General features: G+C 46.3%; 2 protein-coding genes across 2 annotated transcripts; one reads left to right on the forward strand and one right to left on the reverse strand.

Moving 5' to 3' along the window:
• Nucleotides 1-1,880: 1,880 nt before the first annotated feature.
• LOC135828672 (transcription factor SPT20 homolog) lies at nucleotides 1,881-3,614 on the reverse strand (the record flags this gene model as incomplete). Its single annotated transcript, XM_065341094.1, has 1 exon — nucleotides 1,881-3,614. A coding segment is annotated over exon 1 (1,734 nt), but the record flags the coding sequence as incomplete, so codon positions are not given.
• Nucleotides 3,615-7,219: 3,605 nt separating this feature from the next.
• LOC135828533 (uncharacterized) lies at nucleotides 7,220-13,303 on the forward strand. The gene is made up of 2 exons (XM_065340975.1): nucleotides 7,220-7,558; nucleotides 12,300-13,303. Exons 1-2 carry the CDS (start codon nucleotides 7,223-7,225, stop codon nucleotides 12,819-12,821), a joined length of 858 nt encoding a protein of 285 aa, XP_065197047.1. The 5' UTR covers nucleotides 7,220-7,222; the 3' UTR covers nucleotides 12,822-13,303.
• Nucleotides 13,304-15,136: the final 1,833 nt, after the last annotated feature.

The following is a 15,136-nucleotide window of genomic DNA, read 5'->3' on the forward strand; positions in this document are numbered from 1 at the left end:
GGCACGAACAACTAATTACTTCCTTTGCTGCAGAAGCTCTGCTATCATTCTTTTGGCCTACACTACAGGCTCAGCGCACCCTGCCTGAGGCTTGACCAGAGTCAGCCGAAATACAAGCGTTGCATGGGATGTCCAGTCTTCTCAGTACTACAGTAGGTTCCAAAGAAGACTGCCGTGGCATGGCCATATGTGGCTGTACAAGACCTCCATCATTGTCGTGATGTCCATTCTCCGAACCGCCAGAACCGCCACAAGTAGTCGTCGGTCGACCCTCACGCAAGTCAAGTTAGTTCTTCTCTTTCTGTCGTTCTGTCGTTGGACGAATATTTCCGACGGGATGCACGTTCGCCAACATCCATTTCCCATCCACACGGACCCTGTGGTTGTCATTTTCCAACCTGGTGGCAGCTGCCGAGGTTCGCTGCAGGACAAGTGAGCTGGACTCGTCGGCACGTCGAAAGCGGAGGTGAGCGGCTTCGCAAAGACAAACTACACATTATACCTGTTCTCATTATTGTCGACGATGTGCATGTCGTTCGCTGATACGGTCACCACCGGAGAGTCGTGTTGTGTGAAAGCCCTTCACGACTCTCTGGTCATCACCAGGGAGTCGTAGAAAGATACGACTCCCTGGTCATCACCATCATCGACATCATGGCAACACGCCAACAGACCAGTGGCACAGCGCTAGTAGTAAACATATTCTTCTAAATGTAGTAGAGTGCTGCGTGTGGAATCCAACCGCGTGAATCAAGTAAGTAACGCGCCCTGCACCTCCAACCAGCTCCCGGGATCCGCAGGTCTTGGGCAGCACAGCACCCAGCGCGGCATTCGCTTGATCAGTAGTACAATCATGACTGTAGTGTAGTACTAGTAGTAGTGCCTGCATCAATTTTGGGAAAACCACAATACAGAGAATGCCAAAACCATTAGCCTGATTAGGCATTACCAAAATCCAGTAGTCAGGTAGTGTGAAACTGCTGCTTGTTACTGCTGCTGCTTGCTGTCCATCTAAATTGTCATGGTCCAAGTACAGTGCTGGTTTACCAAGGCGTTCGGTTTTGCACGATTCTTGTTCGCATAGCTTCCTGATCTTCGCATCTTTGAGCCACACGAGTAACAGTTGTGTGGAAAGTTGCTTTGCGTCCTTGAATCGTGGTTTGACCGTATTATATTGTCCAATGGTCTTGGCAGTATCGTCATCCACATGCATGTACTATTATAAGTGTCCACTGTTATTACATGCTCCCATCATACGACTATGTAAAAATACAAGGCAATTTTTTCTAAGTGAATGCATGCTTGCTTGCTGCTCTTTAAAAAAAAAACAGGATCAAAATCTGTCCAAATTTGAGAGAGAAAATGGAAAATTGATTTTTTTACCTCGCTTTGCTGGCTGATTTCTGTGCGCCGCTGCTTTGTCTTTGAAGAAGTCATGCACCTTATTGTTCATCTCAACGCATCCACGTGGGGTGTTCCCCTGTCAGGCTGGCGCTGGCCTACATGTAGAATCCATGGGGCATACACAATGCCAATGGCCCTTTGACTGGATGGAAAAGAGGGCACACTTCTAGTAAATGGACTGTAGTCTAGTACTTCCGCCAACGTCCTTCACAGCTGAAACTTTCAGCTCGTGCTTGTCTTGGTTGCGCTCACCTGCCCCTCCCATGTTATCATTATAACTTAGAACCTTCCAAGTTGGAAGGCTGTTGGAGTGCGCATCCAAGATGTGCTAGAGCTGATAGCCAGTTGAGTGCGCATCCAAGATGTGCTAGAGCTGATAGCCAGTTAGTTTGTAGAACGTCAGTACCGTCGGTCAGTGTCGTGCAATGTTATCGCATGAGCTGATTATTTAGTAACTGGTGGTGTTAGTGTTGTTGTTGTTGTTGTTGTTGTTGTTGTTGTTGTTGTTGTTGTTGTTGTTGTTGTTGTTGTTGTTGTTGTTGTTGTTGTTGTTGTTGTTGTTGTTGTTGTTGTTGTTGTTGTTGTTGTTGTTGTTGTTGTTGTTGTTGTTGTTGTTGTTGTTGTTGTTGTTGTTGTTGTTGTTGTTGTTGTTGTTGTTGTTGTTGTTGTTGTTGTTGTTGTTGTTGTTGTTGTTGTTGTTGTTGTTGTTGTTGTTGTTGTTGTTGTTGTTGTTGTTGTTGTTGTTGTTGTTGTTGTTGTTGTTGTTGTTGTTGTTGTTGTTGTTGTTGTTGTTGTTGTTGTTGTTGTTGTTGTTGTTGTTGTTGTTGTTGTTGTTGTTGTTGTTGTTGTTGTTGTTGTTGTTGTTGTTGTTGTTGTTGTTGTTGTTGTTGTTGTTGTTGTTGTTGTTGTTGTTGTTGTTGTTGTTGTTGTTGTTGTTGTTGTTGTTGTTGTTGTTGTTGTTGTTGTTGTTGTTGTTGTTGTTGTTGTTGTTGTTGTTGTTGTTGTTGTTGTTGTTGTTGTTGTTGTTGTTGTTGTTGTTGTTGTTGTTGTTGTTGTTGTTGTTGTTGTTGTTGTTGTTGTTGTTGTTGTTGTTGTTGTTGTTGTTGTTGTTGTTGTTGTTGTTGTTGTTGTTGTTGTTGTTGTTGTTGTTGTTGTTGTTGTTGTTGTTGTTGTTGTTGTTGTTGTTGTTGTTGTTGTTGTTGTTGTTGTTGTTGTTGTTGTTGTTGTTGTTGTTGTTGTTGTTGTTGTTGTTGTTGTTGTTGTTGTTGTTGTTGTTGTTGTTGTTGTTGTTGTTGTTGTTGTTGTTGTTGTTGTTGTTGTTGTTGTTGTTGTTGTTGTTGTTGTTGTTGTTGTTGTTGTTGTTGTTGTTGTTGTTGTTGTTGTTGTTGTTGTTGTTGTTGTTGTTGTTGTTGTTGTTGTTGTTGTTGTTGTTGTTGTTGTTGTTGTTGTTGTTGTTGTTGTTGTTGTTGTTGTTGTTGTTGTTGTTGTTGTTGTTGTTGTTGTTGTTGTTGTTGTTGTTGTTGTTGTTGTTGTTGTTGTTGTTGTTGTTGTTGTTGTTGTTGTTGTTGTTGTTGTTGTTGTTGTTGTTGTTGTTGTTGTTGTTGTTGTTGTTGTTGTTGTTGTTGTTGTTGTTGTTGTTGTTGTTGTTGTTGTTGTTGTTGTTGTTGTTGTTGTTGTTGTTGTTGTTGTTGTTGTTGTTGTTGTTGTTGTTGTTGTTGTTGTTGTTGTTGTTGTTGTTGTTGTTGTTGTTGTTGTTGTTGTTGTTGTTGTTGTTGTTGTTGTTGTTGTTGTTGTTGTTGTTGTTGTTGTTGTTGTTGTTGTTGTTGTTGTTGTTGTTGTTGTTGTTGTTGTTGTTGTTGTTGTTGTTGTTGTTGTTGTTGTTGTTGTTGTTGTTGTTGTTGTTGTTGTTGTTGTTGTTGTTGTTGTTGTTGTTGTTGTTGTTGTTGTTGTTGTTGTTGTTGTTGTTGTTGTTGTTGTTGTTGTTGTTGTTGTTGTTGTTGTTGTTGTTGTTGTTGTTGTGGTTGTTGTGGTTGTTGTGGTTGTTGTGGTTGTTGTGGCTGTGGTTGTGGTTGTGGTGGTGGTGGTTGTGGTTGTGGTTGTGGTTGTTGTTGTGGTTGTGGTTGTTGTTGTTGTTGTTGTTGTTGTTGTTGTTGGTGTTGTTGTTGTTGTTGTTGTTGTTGTTGTTGTTTCTGTATTTTTTTCTTCACCATATGAACAGGCAAGACTGCCTTCTCACCGGGGCTATTGGCCCACGGCTCTCACAATATGATGACAATGTTTAAAATGTGTATGAAGAAGAAAGGAACGGAAAAGAAGATAATGGACTTTCTAGCGTAACTTGCAGTTCCTTGGTCCTTTTTCTTTTCTCTAAATTTATCCTTGGCTCTCCATCCGAGTCCATTCCAGTAAAAGAACCCGAAATTCATTTTAACAATGTCAATCGGCTGTTATCAAAGATCACTTGCAAACCCACAAAATATGCAGCTTCTTACCGTATTACCGTATTACTCATTGGTTTGAGGAAACGATGAAAACTGGAAAAGTCTGAAGTAAAAGTGACTGTCACCACCAGGACTCGAACCAGGGTCCTTGGCTTGAGGCCATACCAGCGATGCTCTAACCACAGAGCTACATGTACATCCCGTATTGTGTATAGCTGTCAAGCCTGTCATACCATCAGAGACCGTTCAACATTTCCTTCAGACTTCGAAACTCACGAAAACCGTTGCTTGCTGAAGGCTCAACTATTGTATCAGCCAGTTTGATGCCTCTGGCTCGCTGGCAACACCCAGAAGCTTCCTCTGTGAGAAACTCACGTGGGCCTCGAATTTTCAATACACGTATAACTATTGGCCGCAAGATGTGCTCTCCGGGTTCGCACACTCCCCAGTAACCCTTGGCGGCCCATATATGGCGGGTATTTCCGGGAGAAACAGTGGAAGAATTTGGTAATTTTTCTGGTACATGAAATTTCATACGTGTTGTTAGTTTGACAGCATGAAACAAGGTGGAGGACACTGTGTTCGGAAACCGTGACCTTGCTACAACCATCCACGGTCGGTAGAGCCCCGGTCCGTTGGGACCATCGGAACCTTATGGGTGTTGAACCCAGTTCTGTACAACATGTGTGAACTATGACAAGGTTTATCTAATACTAGTATTGAACTAGTATTGGGTTATGATTATATAATGGAATTTCATGCAAGTTTGGTACGTGGATAAAGAAATGAATCAGTATTCAAGGAAGTGCCTGCCGTAAGGTTTGTATGGTTCTGCCAATTATTTCACTGCCCCAAGTTGTAAGGATTATCCACCATAGGCTAATACGACCTACATGTATTGTCATACAAAGATTACACAGCACTGAAGCAAACAAATCTCTTTCCGCTGTTACTCGGACTCTTGGTCATATGCGGTCTGATGAGTGTTATCACACGAGACTCCGAGTAGCAGCGTAAAGAGATTTGTTTGCTTCATTGCTGTGTAATATTTGTATTACTTGCTCTGTCCACTGAACATTGAGTACTGTAAGCAGCCTGAGGACTTTAGACAACTGTGTATTGTTACACATATAATATTTTATTTAATAGGCTAATACGACCTATTGTCACACAGAGATAGAATTCAATCATTCTTCAATCTTCATGCTATTGATCATTCAATGGGTGGATGTCACTGTCCAGTCAAGTGGTATGTGCCAGCCGGCCAAGGACGTTGAAACTCTCGGATGAAACCTAGCAGTTGACGGCAGGTCCATTTGCAGTGGTTGGTAAGTTGGTAGCTGACTTTAAATCCGTGATTCGATATACATGTACATGTACATCATTTCTTGATGGCAAGGAGGTGAGACAACAAGAGCAATGTGATGACTGCACAGTGACACAAGCAGGCCATGCCATGCCATGAACTTGCGAACACGCCAGTGATATGTGGTGATGACTGCAGGAGTTAGGCATATGCGGATAATGCCGGCAGAAAAATTGGCAGAATTCGGTACTTCTTCTGGTAAGTTTCATGCATATTTGGTATGTGGATAAAGAAATGGAGCAGAATTCGAGGAATTGCCCGCCATAAGGTTTGTATGGTTCGGCCAATTTCATTGCTTTTACCAGAAAAAGTACCGAATTCTGCCAATTTTTCAGCCGACATTATCCGCAAAGGCCTTTAAACACTGTGTACTAATACTAGGGATGCATCAGGGGAGTGGATTTAAAATCAGTCCACACCAAGGAATGCAATACAGTCATGTAGATCTACATGTACATGTAGATGTGTGCAGAGCTCGGATATCATATGTAGCGATTGAGACTCCCTCGATTTAGGCTCAGGCCTGTGGAGAGTTCATAAAATGCAAATTCAAGTTTCTTGTCGATTGAAGAAACCTTTACAAAGCCTTATGATAGTACAAGCCCTGGTCTTGAAATTAGGGACTGAGAAAAGGGCTAAGCAGGTCATTCACAACAATTCCACCAGGGTTCAGCTTCTCAGGGGAGACAAAAGCAATTCACCGAGCAAGCGCTCCTGCGTTGCGTGCGTGCGTAAAGGGACAAAACCTGAAATATGCTACCGTTCGACGAGCACACCTGTCACGTCCCAGAAAGCCTGCCGACACCATCCATTCGACATAGGGCTTCGCCGTGTCGTGATCAATACTCAAAGCGCGAGTTCCAATGTCGGGAGTAAGCGAATTTCTGAACCGGCAGATGTCCACTTGGACATTGATAGCATCAAGAGTACAATAACCATGGTTTTGTAGAATGTGTACTCTTGACAGCATTTTAGAAGCGTTGTGCAGCGTTTCCTGGACCTGCATCGGCATTACTTGGGTTAGTGACACCGAGTGGCAGTGTGCACTGGTCTGTCCTGTTTAACCATGTGTAAGGTGGCGATGCGGCTTCTCGAGGACGAACCGGGCAGCACTGGACACGACCTAATCAAAGTGTCGGAAGTAGTTTGTCGCTGCCACGGCTTTCACTTCAGCCTGTAGCCGGACAACGAAGCATGTCGTGACGATTGAGTTCTGCGTTCCATGGCCTTTTCGACCTCCAGATTTCCTGTTTTCTCGCGCGAGCCTGAGATTAAAATTATTTTGTCTTGGGCCACATTTTACCATCGACACTCTTGGTAACACCGTCATGGTAATACATGTACTAGTATTGGTGATATTTCTCCCACTCGGCAACAGATGTGGTAACGGGAACGGCAGCGATTTTATCATCGCTACTCTACCCTGATACAACAAACAGCACCGCCGCACCAAAACGGACTCAGCGCAGCTGCAAGCCAAGACTACGGACAGTGGCCGCACCGCGCTTCAATGCCGGAACTTGATTATGTGATTATCCGACAATCTCTATGGAGTATGGAGCGAGATCCGGCAACCTTGCTATAAAAGCACGTCGCCCTCAGGATCTGATTGTTATAAGAGAACTGCAGAGAAGTCACTTCCCTATTCCGTGCAAATCCAGGTTGTTAGGGAGAAAGAACGCGAACTTACTTTTCACAAACGTGTGCGTGTGGCCTACTTAATTGGCTGAGCTGAGGTACGGCAGGATTACCAGCGAGGCTCACACGTACCCTCTCCAAGAAAGATCAAAACAACAAGGGATCGGTACTGACAACTGACACGACCCACCTAACTCTGAGTGGCTGATACCCAGCCCCTATCGCTGGCGTGTTCCTCCGAAAAACCTACTACTACTTGGTTTCAAGTAAAAATTCCCCTAGGTGAAAATCGTCGACCGTAAACCGTGCAAAGCCTGGCGAAATGGCTCAAGACCCGTGTACATGGGCTCGTGTGTTACGGAGTGTGGAGGCGATGGTGGCGGTGCTAGACGGCTCTGATATCGCCGCCACTCCCCCTGCCCTGGCGTCAGCACGGTTGCGGTCACCCACTGCGTCAGCCGACAGGGTTAAAACAAGGCCAGCAGCCGTGACTGTGCACAGAGGCCAACAACGCCCCGAGCGGAAACAATGCCACCTGTCACCAAGCAAAATGGACGCAGACGGAGCAGCAGCAGGCCTGCGTAAGGTTGCGGCATCTCGGACTGGAGCAGAACCGCGGACGCTGCCATCGCTGCCAAGGACCCTGCAGAAGAGTCGGCGACCGGTTCGGAGCAGGCACATGTCATCTGGCCAACTCGTCACGTTACTGGTAAGCCTACTAAGTCTTGTAGAAGTGAACGATGTTCCGCTATTTCCGCCCTGTCCCCAGTTGTCCGTTGATGGTGTCTGCACTCTGCAACCATAATAATAATTAGTGGCGCCCCGGTCATAGTTCAGCAAGAAAAATGTTTGAAGAAAAGCACAAACATGTTCACAGTGAGCAGCCTTTTATTACGCAATTGCTAGTTGGCCCAAAACGGAGTACAGCACCGTGCACAGCCACTCGCACTAGATAGTAGATGTCACACACTTATAAGTATTAGTTACACATCACACTTGCTTCGCACTTCACACGGCCAAGTTCGACTCTTTCGAGCTTTTGCACCAGGCGCTAGACTTGGGACTCTATCTGACCGTTTGACCTTCGAAACGCAAAACCTCAATATGTACCTCAATATGCACAGCAATGACGTACTTCAAAAACTTCCAGAGGCTGCAAAGACTCAGCAGGTACTAGGTACTAGACCCAAGTGCGCCACAGAAGCTCACAAGTCACAACGCGTTAACGAAGGACTATCATTACGTCATAATTATGCAGTAAAACCTGTGACTAACGACCACCCTTTGGGGCCAGAGAAAGCGGTGTTAAATTTTAGTGGCAGGTGGTCCCTAGTTAGAGGTTTGCACCGCACAACCGTAATGAATGTGAGACCGTCCGTGCCTGGCGAAGTGGTCTGTAGACAAGTGTACAATCATTATACTGTAGTATCAAGCTGGTCGCTAGTCACGGTGGTCCTAGGGACCGGCGGATTCTGCTCGAAAAGGTGGCAGATTCTGCTCGAAAAGCAGTGAAATTGGCAGTACCATACAAACCTTATGGCGGGTAATTCCTCGAAGTCTGCTCCATTTTTTTATCCACATACCAAACATGCATGACACTTACCAGAAAAAGTACCGAATTTTTTTGGCAGAAATAAGACTATGCCTCACTGTCACTGAAGGTGATCTTTGCTTTGCTTTTCTCGCTGCGGCACTAGTACATCTGCTTCATTGAGAGTGTATTTGAGACCTGGTGCCGCATTTCACTGACTGAGAGGTGATCGGCAGGACCGCAGGGTCCACTGTACCCAAGCAGAGTTACACAATGTTTATGAACGCTGTCCGCATGTTGATCCAATGCAAATGAAAAAGAAGCGAAGCCACATGAGAACGTAACAGAACATAATAGTATAAAGAATAGGCGACAAGGAGACAATAACTTGTATAGCGATGAATAGTGTTTCTGACGTAGTCCTTACGAAAAAACAGAGAGAATAATAATATTATGGGAAATCTAAATGCAAATTTCCTAATCGATTTTCATGAGACATTCATCATTGGAAAGTCGCGTCAACAACAGAAGCTATGCGGGGAAACAACTACTTATACATGTATGTCTGGATGATAGTGCGAATAGGATAGTGCGTAGTATAAAGGTGAGGTGTGAAAAACAAAACAAAAACTGGGAGAGAATATGCATGTAAAGGTTGCTGGAGTTGAAACGGGAAATCTCTGAAGAAAGAATTGACTGCCACCACCGGGACTCGAACCCTCGTCAGCGATGTTCTACGACTAGAGAGCTACAGTAAAACCTGGTTTAAGCGACCACCCCACGGTGCAAGCAAAGCCAGGCAGTCGTTAAAGCCAGGTGGTCTTTAGAACCAGGTCCCACAGTGTCTGTGTAGAACTGTCGATGCAGGGGAAAACGGTCGTTAAGAGCAGGTGGTCGCTAAACACAGAGGTCGCTTACACCAGGTTTTACTGTATAGTGTAGTCATCATCCCAGCAGCACAGCATGAGAGATTCATGTTTTTTTACTGAACGTTTTTGAACTTTTCTAAAACCTCGCAGACTCCACGATGCAAAATTTAACTCGGACACAGAGCCAATAATAGATTGTAAAATGGAAGAAAACACGTGGAAACGATTTATGAGTACTATCCACGACTGTAACAAGATAATAATAATAAAGTGCTATAACAGGGCACAACACTGGCAAGATACTGAAACACTCAACGACCTGACACCTAGCTCTAACACATCTCCAGTGCGCAAACCAACAGCCTTCCAATGGGGGAACTATGTTACTTAGAACGGTTAGGTAGGCCCAGTTACCGCACTTTATGACTGCATGCGTTTTATCGTGATGCAGTCATGGACAGTTGCTTCATAACTAGTACCCATGGCACCAGCTAGGGAGAAGTACTTCAATGTGTGTCAGTGTGGTACTTCCGTTCGAGCTGAAGTACATGTACAACAATCATGTACTGCAGTACTTGATGACAATGAAATCCGGGGTCCAGAACAGCTGGCCAAGTTGTGCGGAACATCTTGAGTGGTCCCGTCGCTGCTCACATACATGTAGGCATGGCGCGACTTTTCCTCTCACCTTGGCTTGGTACATGATGCATGTTTGGATTTAATTAGGCTGTCATGGTACACCAATGTACATGTACACCTTATTTCAGGTGATACAAGCTATTGTTTTAATCAGTGAAATTGGTCAGAAAATGTTGAGTCACCTCCACCATTGCACTGCACTCTTTAGCCGACTAGACCTTCCTGCACACAACCATCACCACTGCGAGGACACTTTCGTAGACGATAATTCCTTCATACAGCTGTTTCGTTAATGCATAGCTCAGGCAGCGGGTGCATAGTGGGATTTCAAATACACGAAAACGCTACTTCAAAGTACTAATTAGCTCAAAGTAATTGTTTTAAGTGAATTTCCTGGGAAACCCTTGAAGAACGCCGACTTAGCCGACTAGACCTTCCTGCACAAAACCATCATCACTCCGAGGACACTTCCGTAGACGATACTGATAATTCCTTCAGACAGCTGTTTCGCTAATGCATGTACATAGCTCATCAGTGAAGGTAGAGATTTTGAATGATTAGATATAGACCACACTGCTATTATTATAGGGCTTTTCACATACACAACTGGCATACATGTAGCTGATGTGATACCGCGGGAAAAGGAAAATATTGGTCAGAGCCTGCATACTGGCAGCAGGTGCATGTGGGATCGCAAATACACGAAAACACTTCTTCTAAGTAGTAATCAGTTCAAAGTAGTTATCGAGTGCATTTCCTGGGAAACCCTTGAAGAACGTTTTGTCTTGCAGAGGAGGATCTTGACTGACAGTTAGCTCCAGATTATGCTTCATCAAGTTGAAGGAGGTGGACATTCCAACTCCAACCCCACATCACATCCACCTTCCCTGCCATGTCGAGGTGACCACTCCTGGAGAAGCGAAAACCATCATCCTTCACTTTCGTGTTATTGGGCAACCTGTCCGTTTGAATCTGCGAAGTAAAATAAACAACAACAACAACAAAGGCCTTCACAGTAGCCTAGAAAGTGTCATGCATGATTGTTATATCCGGCCATACCCAATCTCCGCCAAATGAATAGCTACTGACAGTCTGTCGTACTGAAGTAGCTGTTTCAACCTCGTTTGATCTCATCAGCGGAGCTCAAAGTAATGGACTGAATGGATAGAAATGAAGTCGAGACAATAGCAAAGCACTTGTATTTCGGAAATGTCGAAACTCGACAGCCTCTTTCTTATACGAGCAATCACGAAGCACTAGAAAACTGGCCCAGCAGGAGACAGCACTGGAACACATTACTGTACCGACTCCGAGGCATTGAAGACTATTAAGTTCAGGGAAGGTCATTTTGGTGGTGTGCTTTGCCTCCCCTGCTGCTGCTGCTGCTGCTGCTGCTGCTGTGTTTACGCATCCGGCTGCCCTAGAACCAGAGAGACTGCCACTGTGGCATGCATACACTGATACAGCAAACATTGTACCTGTCAATGCAATAACAATGTACAGTGATGCTCAATAAAATCCGATCGCGTGAGCCGCGGTGAGCCATGCACCCTGCACCAGTTCCCATAACAGTGTTGGCAGGTCTACGGCTGCACAGCGCCCTTCGTGGCATTGACCGTCACCATGGTCACTTGATCGGACACTGACTGTACGTATTCCAGAGGACCACTACAGCTGTACAATGTTCAAGGACTCCTGGATGCTGTAAAACCGGAAAGTTTAACAACCAACACGTTTTAAAACGTTCAACGTAGCATTTAAAACGAACGTTTATCGCCATCTGCGAAGCACAAACTGGCTCTGGGCAGTCGACTCGCTATGAATCATGCTGCTCTTGTCTATCCCTATCTATGCACCACAATTAACTGGCTGGGACAATCGACTCGCCATGATCAGCCATGGTGATGCTCCTCTCGCCTCTCGGTCACACCCCCTGTAATCATAGTCTCACAGTTTCTCGCGCACACTCGCTGGTGTTAACCCTTCCTTTCTTTTCACTTTGCTGACTCGCACGGCTCTATCTTTTGTTTTTTTGGTGCGCGTTTTTGGCCGTGATGCCGAGACCTCAGGTCGGCAGAGCCATCAATGCCAATGGCGATTCAATGCCCCACCATCACTGCTGCGTCTCGGTGCAGCCCCTGCTCAATAGTTGTCACGTTTGTCCTAGTCTCAGTACCATTGTCTTTCTTTATTATTTTCGAGCTGGGAATGTGAACATAGTAAAAATAAATAAAAAAGTGCACAGACTACAGTACTATAGAGTATAGTGTAGTAGTGCAACGCCAAAGCATTGCCATGGCAACGTACGTGAATTCTCATTATCGATCAATGACACTACACTGTATAACGAACTGAAATAATAAAAACCAAACCAAACCAAACTGTATCTCTCTTCTTGTGCCCCGATGCAGACAGTCCTGGTCACGGTATGGTTGTCAATAATGTCATCCAGCCTAGCCACTGACGTCATGCCTACGCCCAGCAGCAGCAGCTCCGCCACGGGTGCGAGCGGTGACGGCGCCGCCAGCACTAGCAATGTCCAGGATCAAGAGCAGCAGCAGTGCTCCTCGTCGTCGCCGGGGGAGACAGACTCAAGTCACGTGACCGTGAACGCCAGCGAGCTGGGCTGGGAGTGTCAGACGTGCTGCACATCGCTGCGCATGCCCGACACGCCGCCCGACATGAGCCCCGGCTGCGAGTTTAAATACGAGTGTGCCGAGCCGGACTGCAGTCGAATACCCAGCGTGTACTACGAAGCGCGGCTGGTCTCGGGCAACGGCAGGTGCGCTGTGAACAACACGTTCGGCTCGTGCCGTCCGCAGGAGTACTACATTATCGGACAGAAGCTGAAGCGCAATAGACGCACGGGCCTGGTGCGCCTCAAGTCCGTTCAAATACCAGTGGTGGTTGGGTACACGTGCAAACTGGATTGAGCTACATCGCTAGAACCATACTTTTGTAATTTTTAAAATTATTAGGATGCTTTGCCTTACAGCAGGGCCGGGTGACATTGAAATCACCATGGCAACTGGAATTCGCCTAGCAGCCAGGTAACCACTCAAATTATCACCACGGTAACTTTAATTCGCCTCGCGGCCACGTAATCGTTCAAATTTTCACCGTGGCAACAAGACATTCTTTGCCCGGGCAAGCAGACACAATGCGGCACCAGGGAGTACTGGTGTGGATGATATTCTATTGGAAATCTTGTGCACTATGCTAGGAGTGTCACTGGTCCCATGCTCTTGAAAGCATGTGCACTTTAGGATTTTGGCAAAGCACTTTTTGGATTACTTGATTGCTAAATGCACACACATCCTCACAAGACTCTCTGAACTCCACTATTTAAATCTAAAATATACTTCAGTAGTACTGCAGATGATGGTGAGCCAAGGAACACATTTGTAACATGGAAATTGTGGGCACAAGTTATGCGATGTCTGACCGTTCAAAACCTGGTTTAGTTGGTGGACTCGACCGCATAACTTGTGCCCACAATTTCCATGTTACATATTTGTTATAGTGTTCGAATTTTCAGGTTTGCATCTTGAGAAACTGAATGCCAAAGAAGTGGAAATCATCCACAGGTCTGGGCCGGGGCTGAAAATGAGACTTTTCATTGACAAATTTCTGAGAGAAAAGAGGTTTGGGTGGACACACCCATTTAAAGAATTTCTGAGAGTAGTACAATGTTCCACCCCCCCACCTCTCCCCCTCATTCCACCACCTCCAGGGAGGAGAGAATCTTGGCGCATATCACAGGAACTGGCCATGTATGAGTGAAGAACTGATACACTGTAGGCTGTATACGGCAGAAACATGTTGTGACTCGTAGCACTACACTGAACCGTACACACACACCTTGGTCCTTGGTAACACTGCCATCAAATGGTCACGTGTCCCCTGTGCAGGGGTCGACAGCACTGAGTTCAGCATTGGACCCAGAAACGCCGCTCTACTTCCTGGACAGGAAATTAGCACAGCTATGCAGGTCGAAACCACGGGATGACTTGCAGCAGCGACCGCAGCCGAGACAATGCGCTCTGCAGCAGGGCAGGGCAACCCGCTGTTTCCGGACCGAGTCTGCCGATGCCACAGCCGAGACCGACGCCACTTCAGCAGCCGAGTTGGAGAGACACTTATGCGAAGCTAGCCCGCCAGCACTCAAGAACCATCTCCCGCACGCATTACATAGTCGGCTGCCGGACTGCTCAGATATGGGCTTCCTCCTCTCGGCCAGGCACTTGTGGCGATTCTTGTATTTCTGGTTGGCGAAAGTACGCTGGCAAACATCGCAGAGCACAGAAGTGTCACGCTGAGCCGATCGCGGTACTGGTTGAGCGGAATACGCACTGCGCCATTTCCCACGCTCCTGGGCGAGGTCGTACCATTCCGTGTGGTCGATGTTCACTGCGGAGAGGTCAGCTCTGACAGAGTCTCGCCACCGTTTCCGAGGACCGCAAGCCGGCCTCGGCGGAAGGAGCGCACCAAACAGGAGCTGGCGCGGAGTTCTATCGCCGTCCATCCTAGCTAGATGGCCTAGCCACTCCAGACGGCGGCGAAGAACACGTGTGGTAATATCCACTGGATCTCGACGATTCCAGGCCTCCAGAATGGTCTTCCTGTTGATGTGGAAGTCCCAGGTGTCTCTTCTACCGAGGGCTAAGATTGCGGAAATGCAGCGAAGATGGAAGGCGGACAGCTCCGCAAGCTCGCTTTTCAGTGGTACCCAACACTCCGCTCCGTAAAGGAGAAGAGAAGCCACACATGCATCATACACCATTCGCTTCGTTGCCAGTGAAAGATCGCCATCATCAAAGACAGATCGACCCAATGCTCCGAATGCCCTAGATGCTGACGCTATTCGGGACCGAGTGTCCACTGCGGTGCGGCCACCAGTATGGATGATGGAGCCTAGGTAGCGAAAGTCATGCACATTCTCGACAATTTCCCCGCCAACCACCAATGGACGACGATCCTCCGGAGAAATGCCGAAGCCGACCGCCATTACTTTGGTTTTTGATAGGTTGATGGTGAGGCCGAAGCGAGTTGCGACGTCCATGAACCGGCTGAGCGCAAGTGTGGCACCATGGTGAGTTGTAGCAATAAGTGCCGAATCGTCTGCGAATTGACAGTCACGATGGATGTTGATTGTGTCAGTCTTCTGGCGTTTGAAAAGGAGAGACGGTCCAGAGTTAGAGGAGACGGGAAGTCCAATCTCAGGTATGTCCGCAACCTCACGCTGCCA

The sequence above is a fragment of the Sycon ciliatum genome, chromosome 12, assembly GCF_964019385.1.
Source record: "Sycon ciliatum chromosome 12, ocSycCili1.1, whole genome shotgun sequence".
In the NCBI taxonomy this organism is placed as follows: domain Eukaryota; kingdom Metazoa; phylum Porifera; class Calcarea; order Leucosolenida; family Sycettidae; genus Sycon; species Sycon ciliatum.

Coding starts and splice junctions, on each gene's coding strand:
- LOC135828533 (XM_065340975.1), top strand. CDS start 7,223: ATGGTGGCGGTGCTAGACGGCTCTGATATCGCCGCCACTCCCCCTGCC. Junction 7,559..12,299: donor GCCAACTCGTCACGTTACTG/GTAAGCCTACTA, acceptor GCCCCGATGCAG/ACAGTCCTGGTCACGGTATG.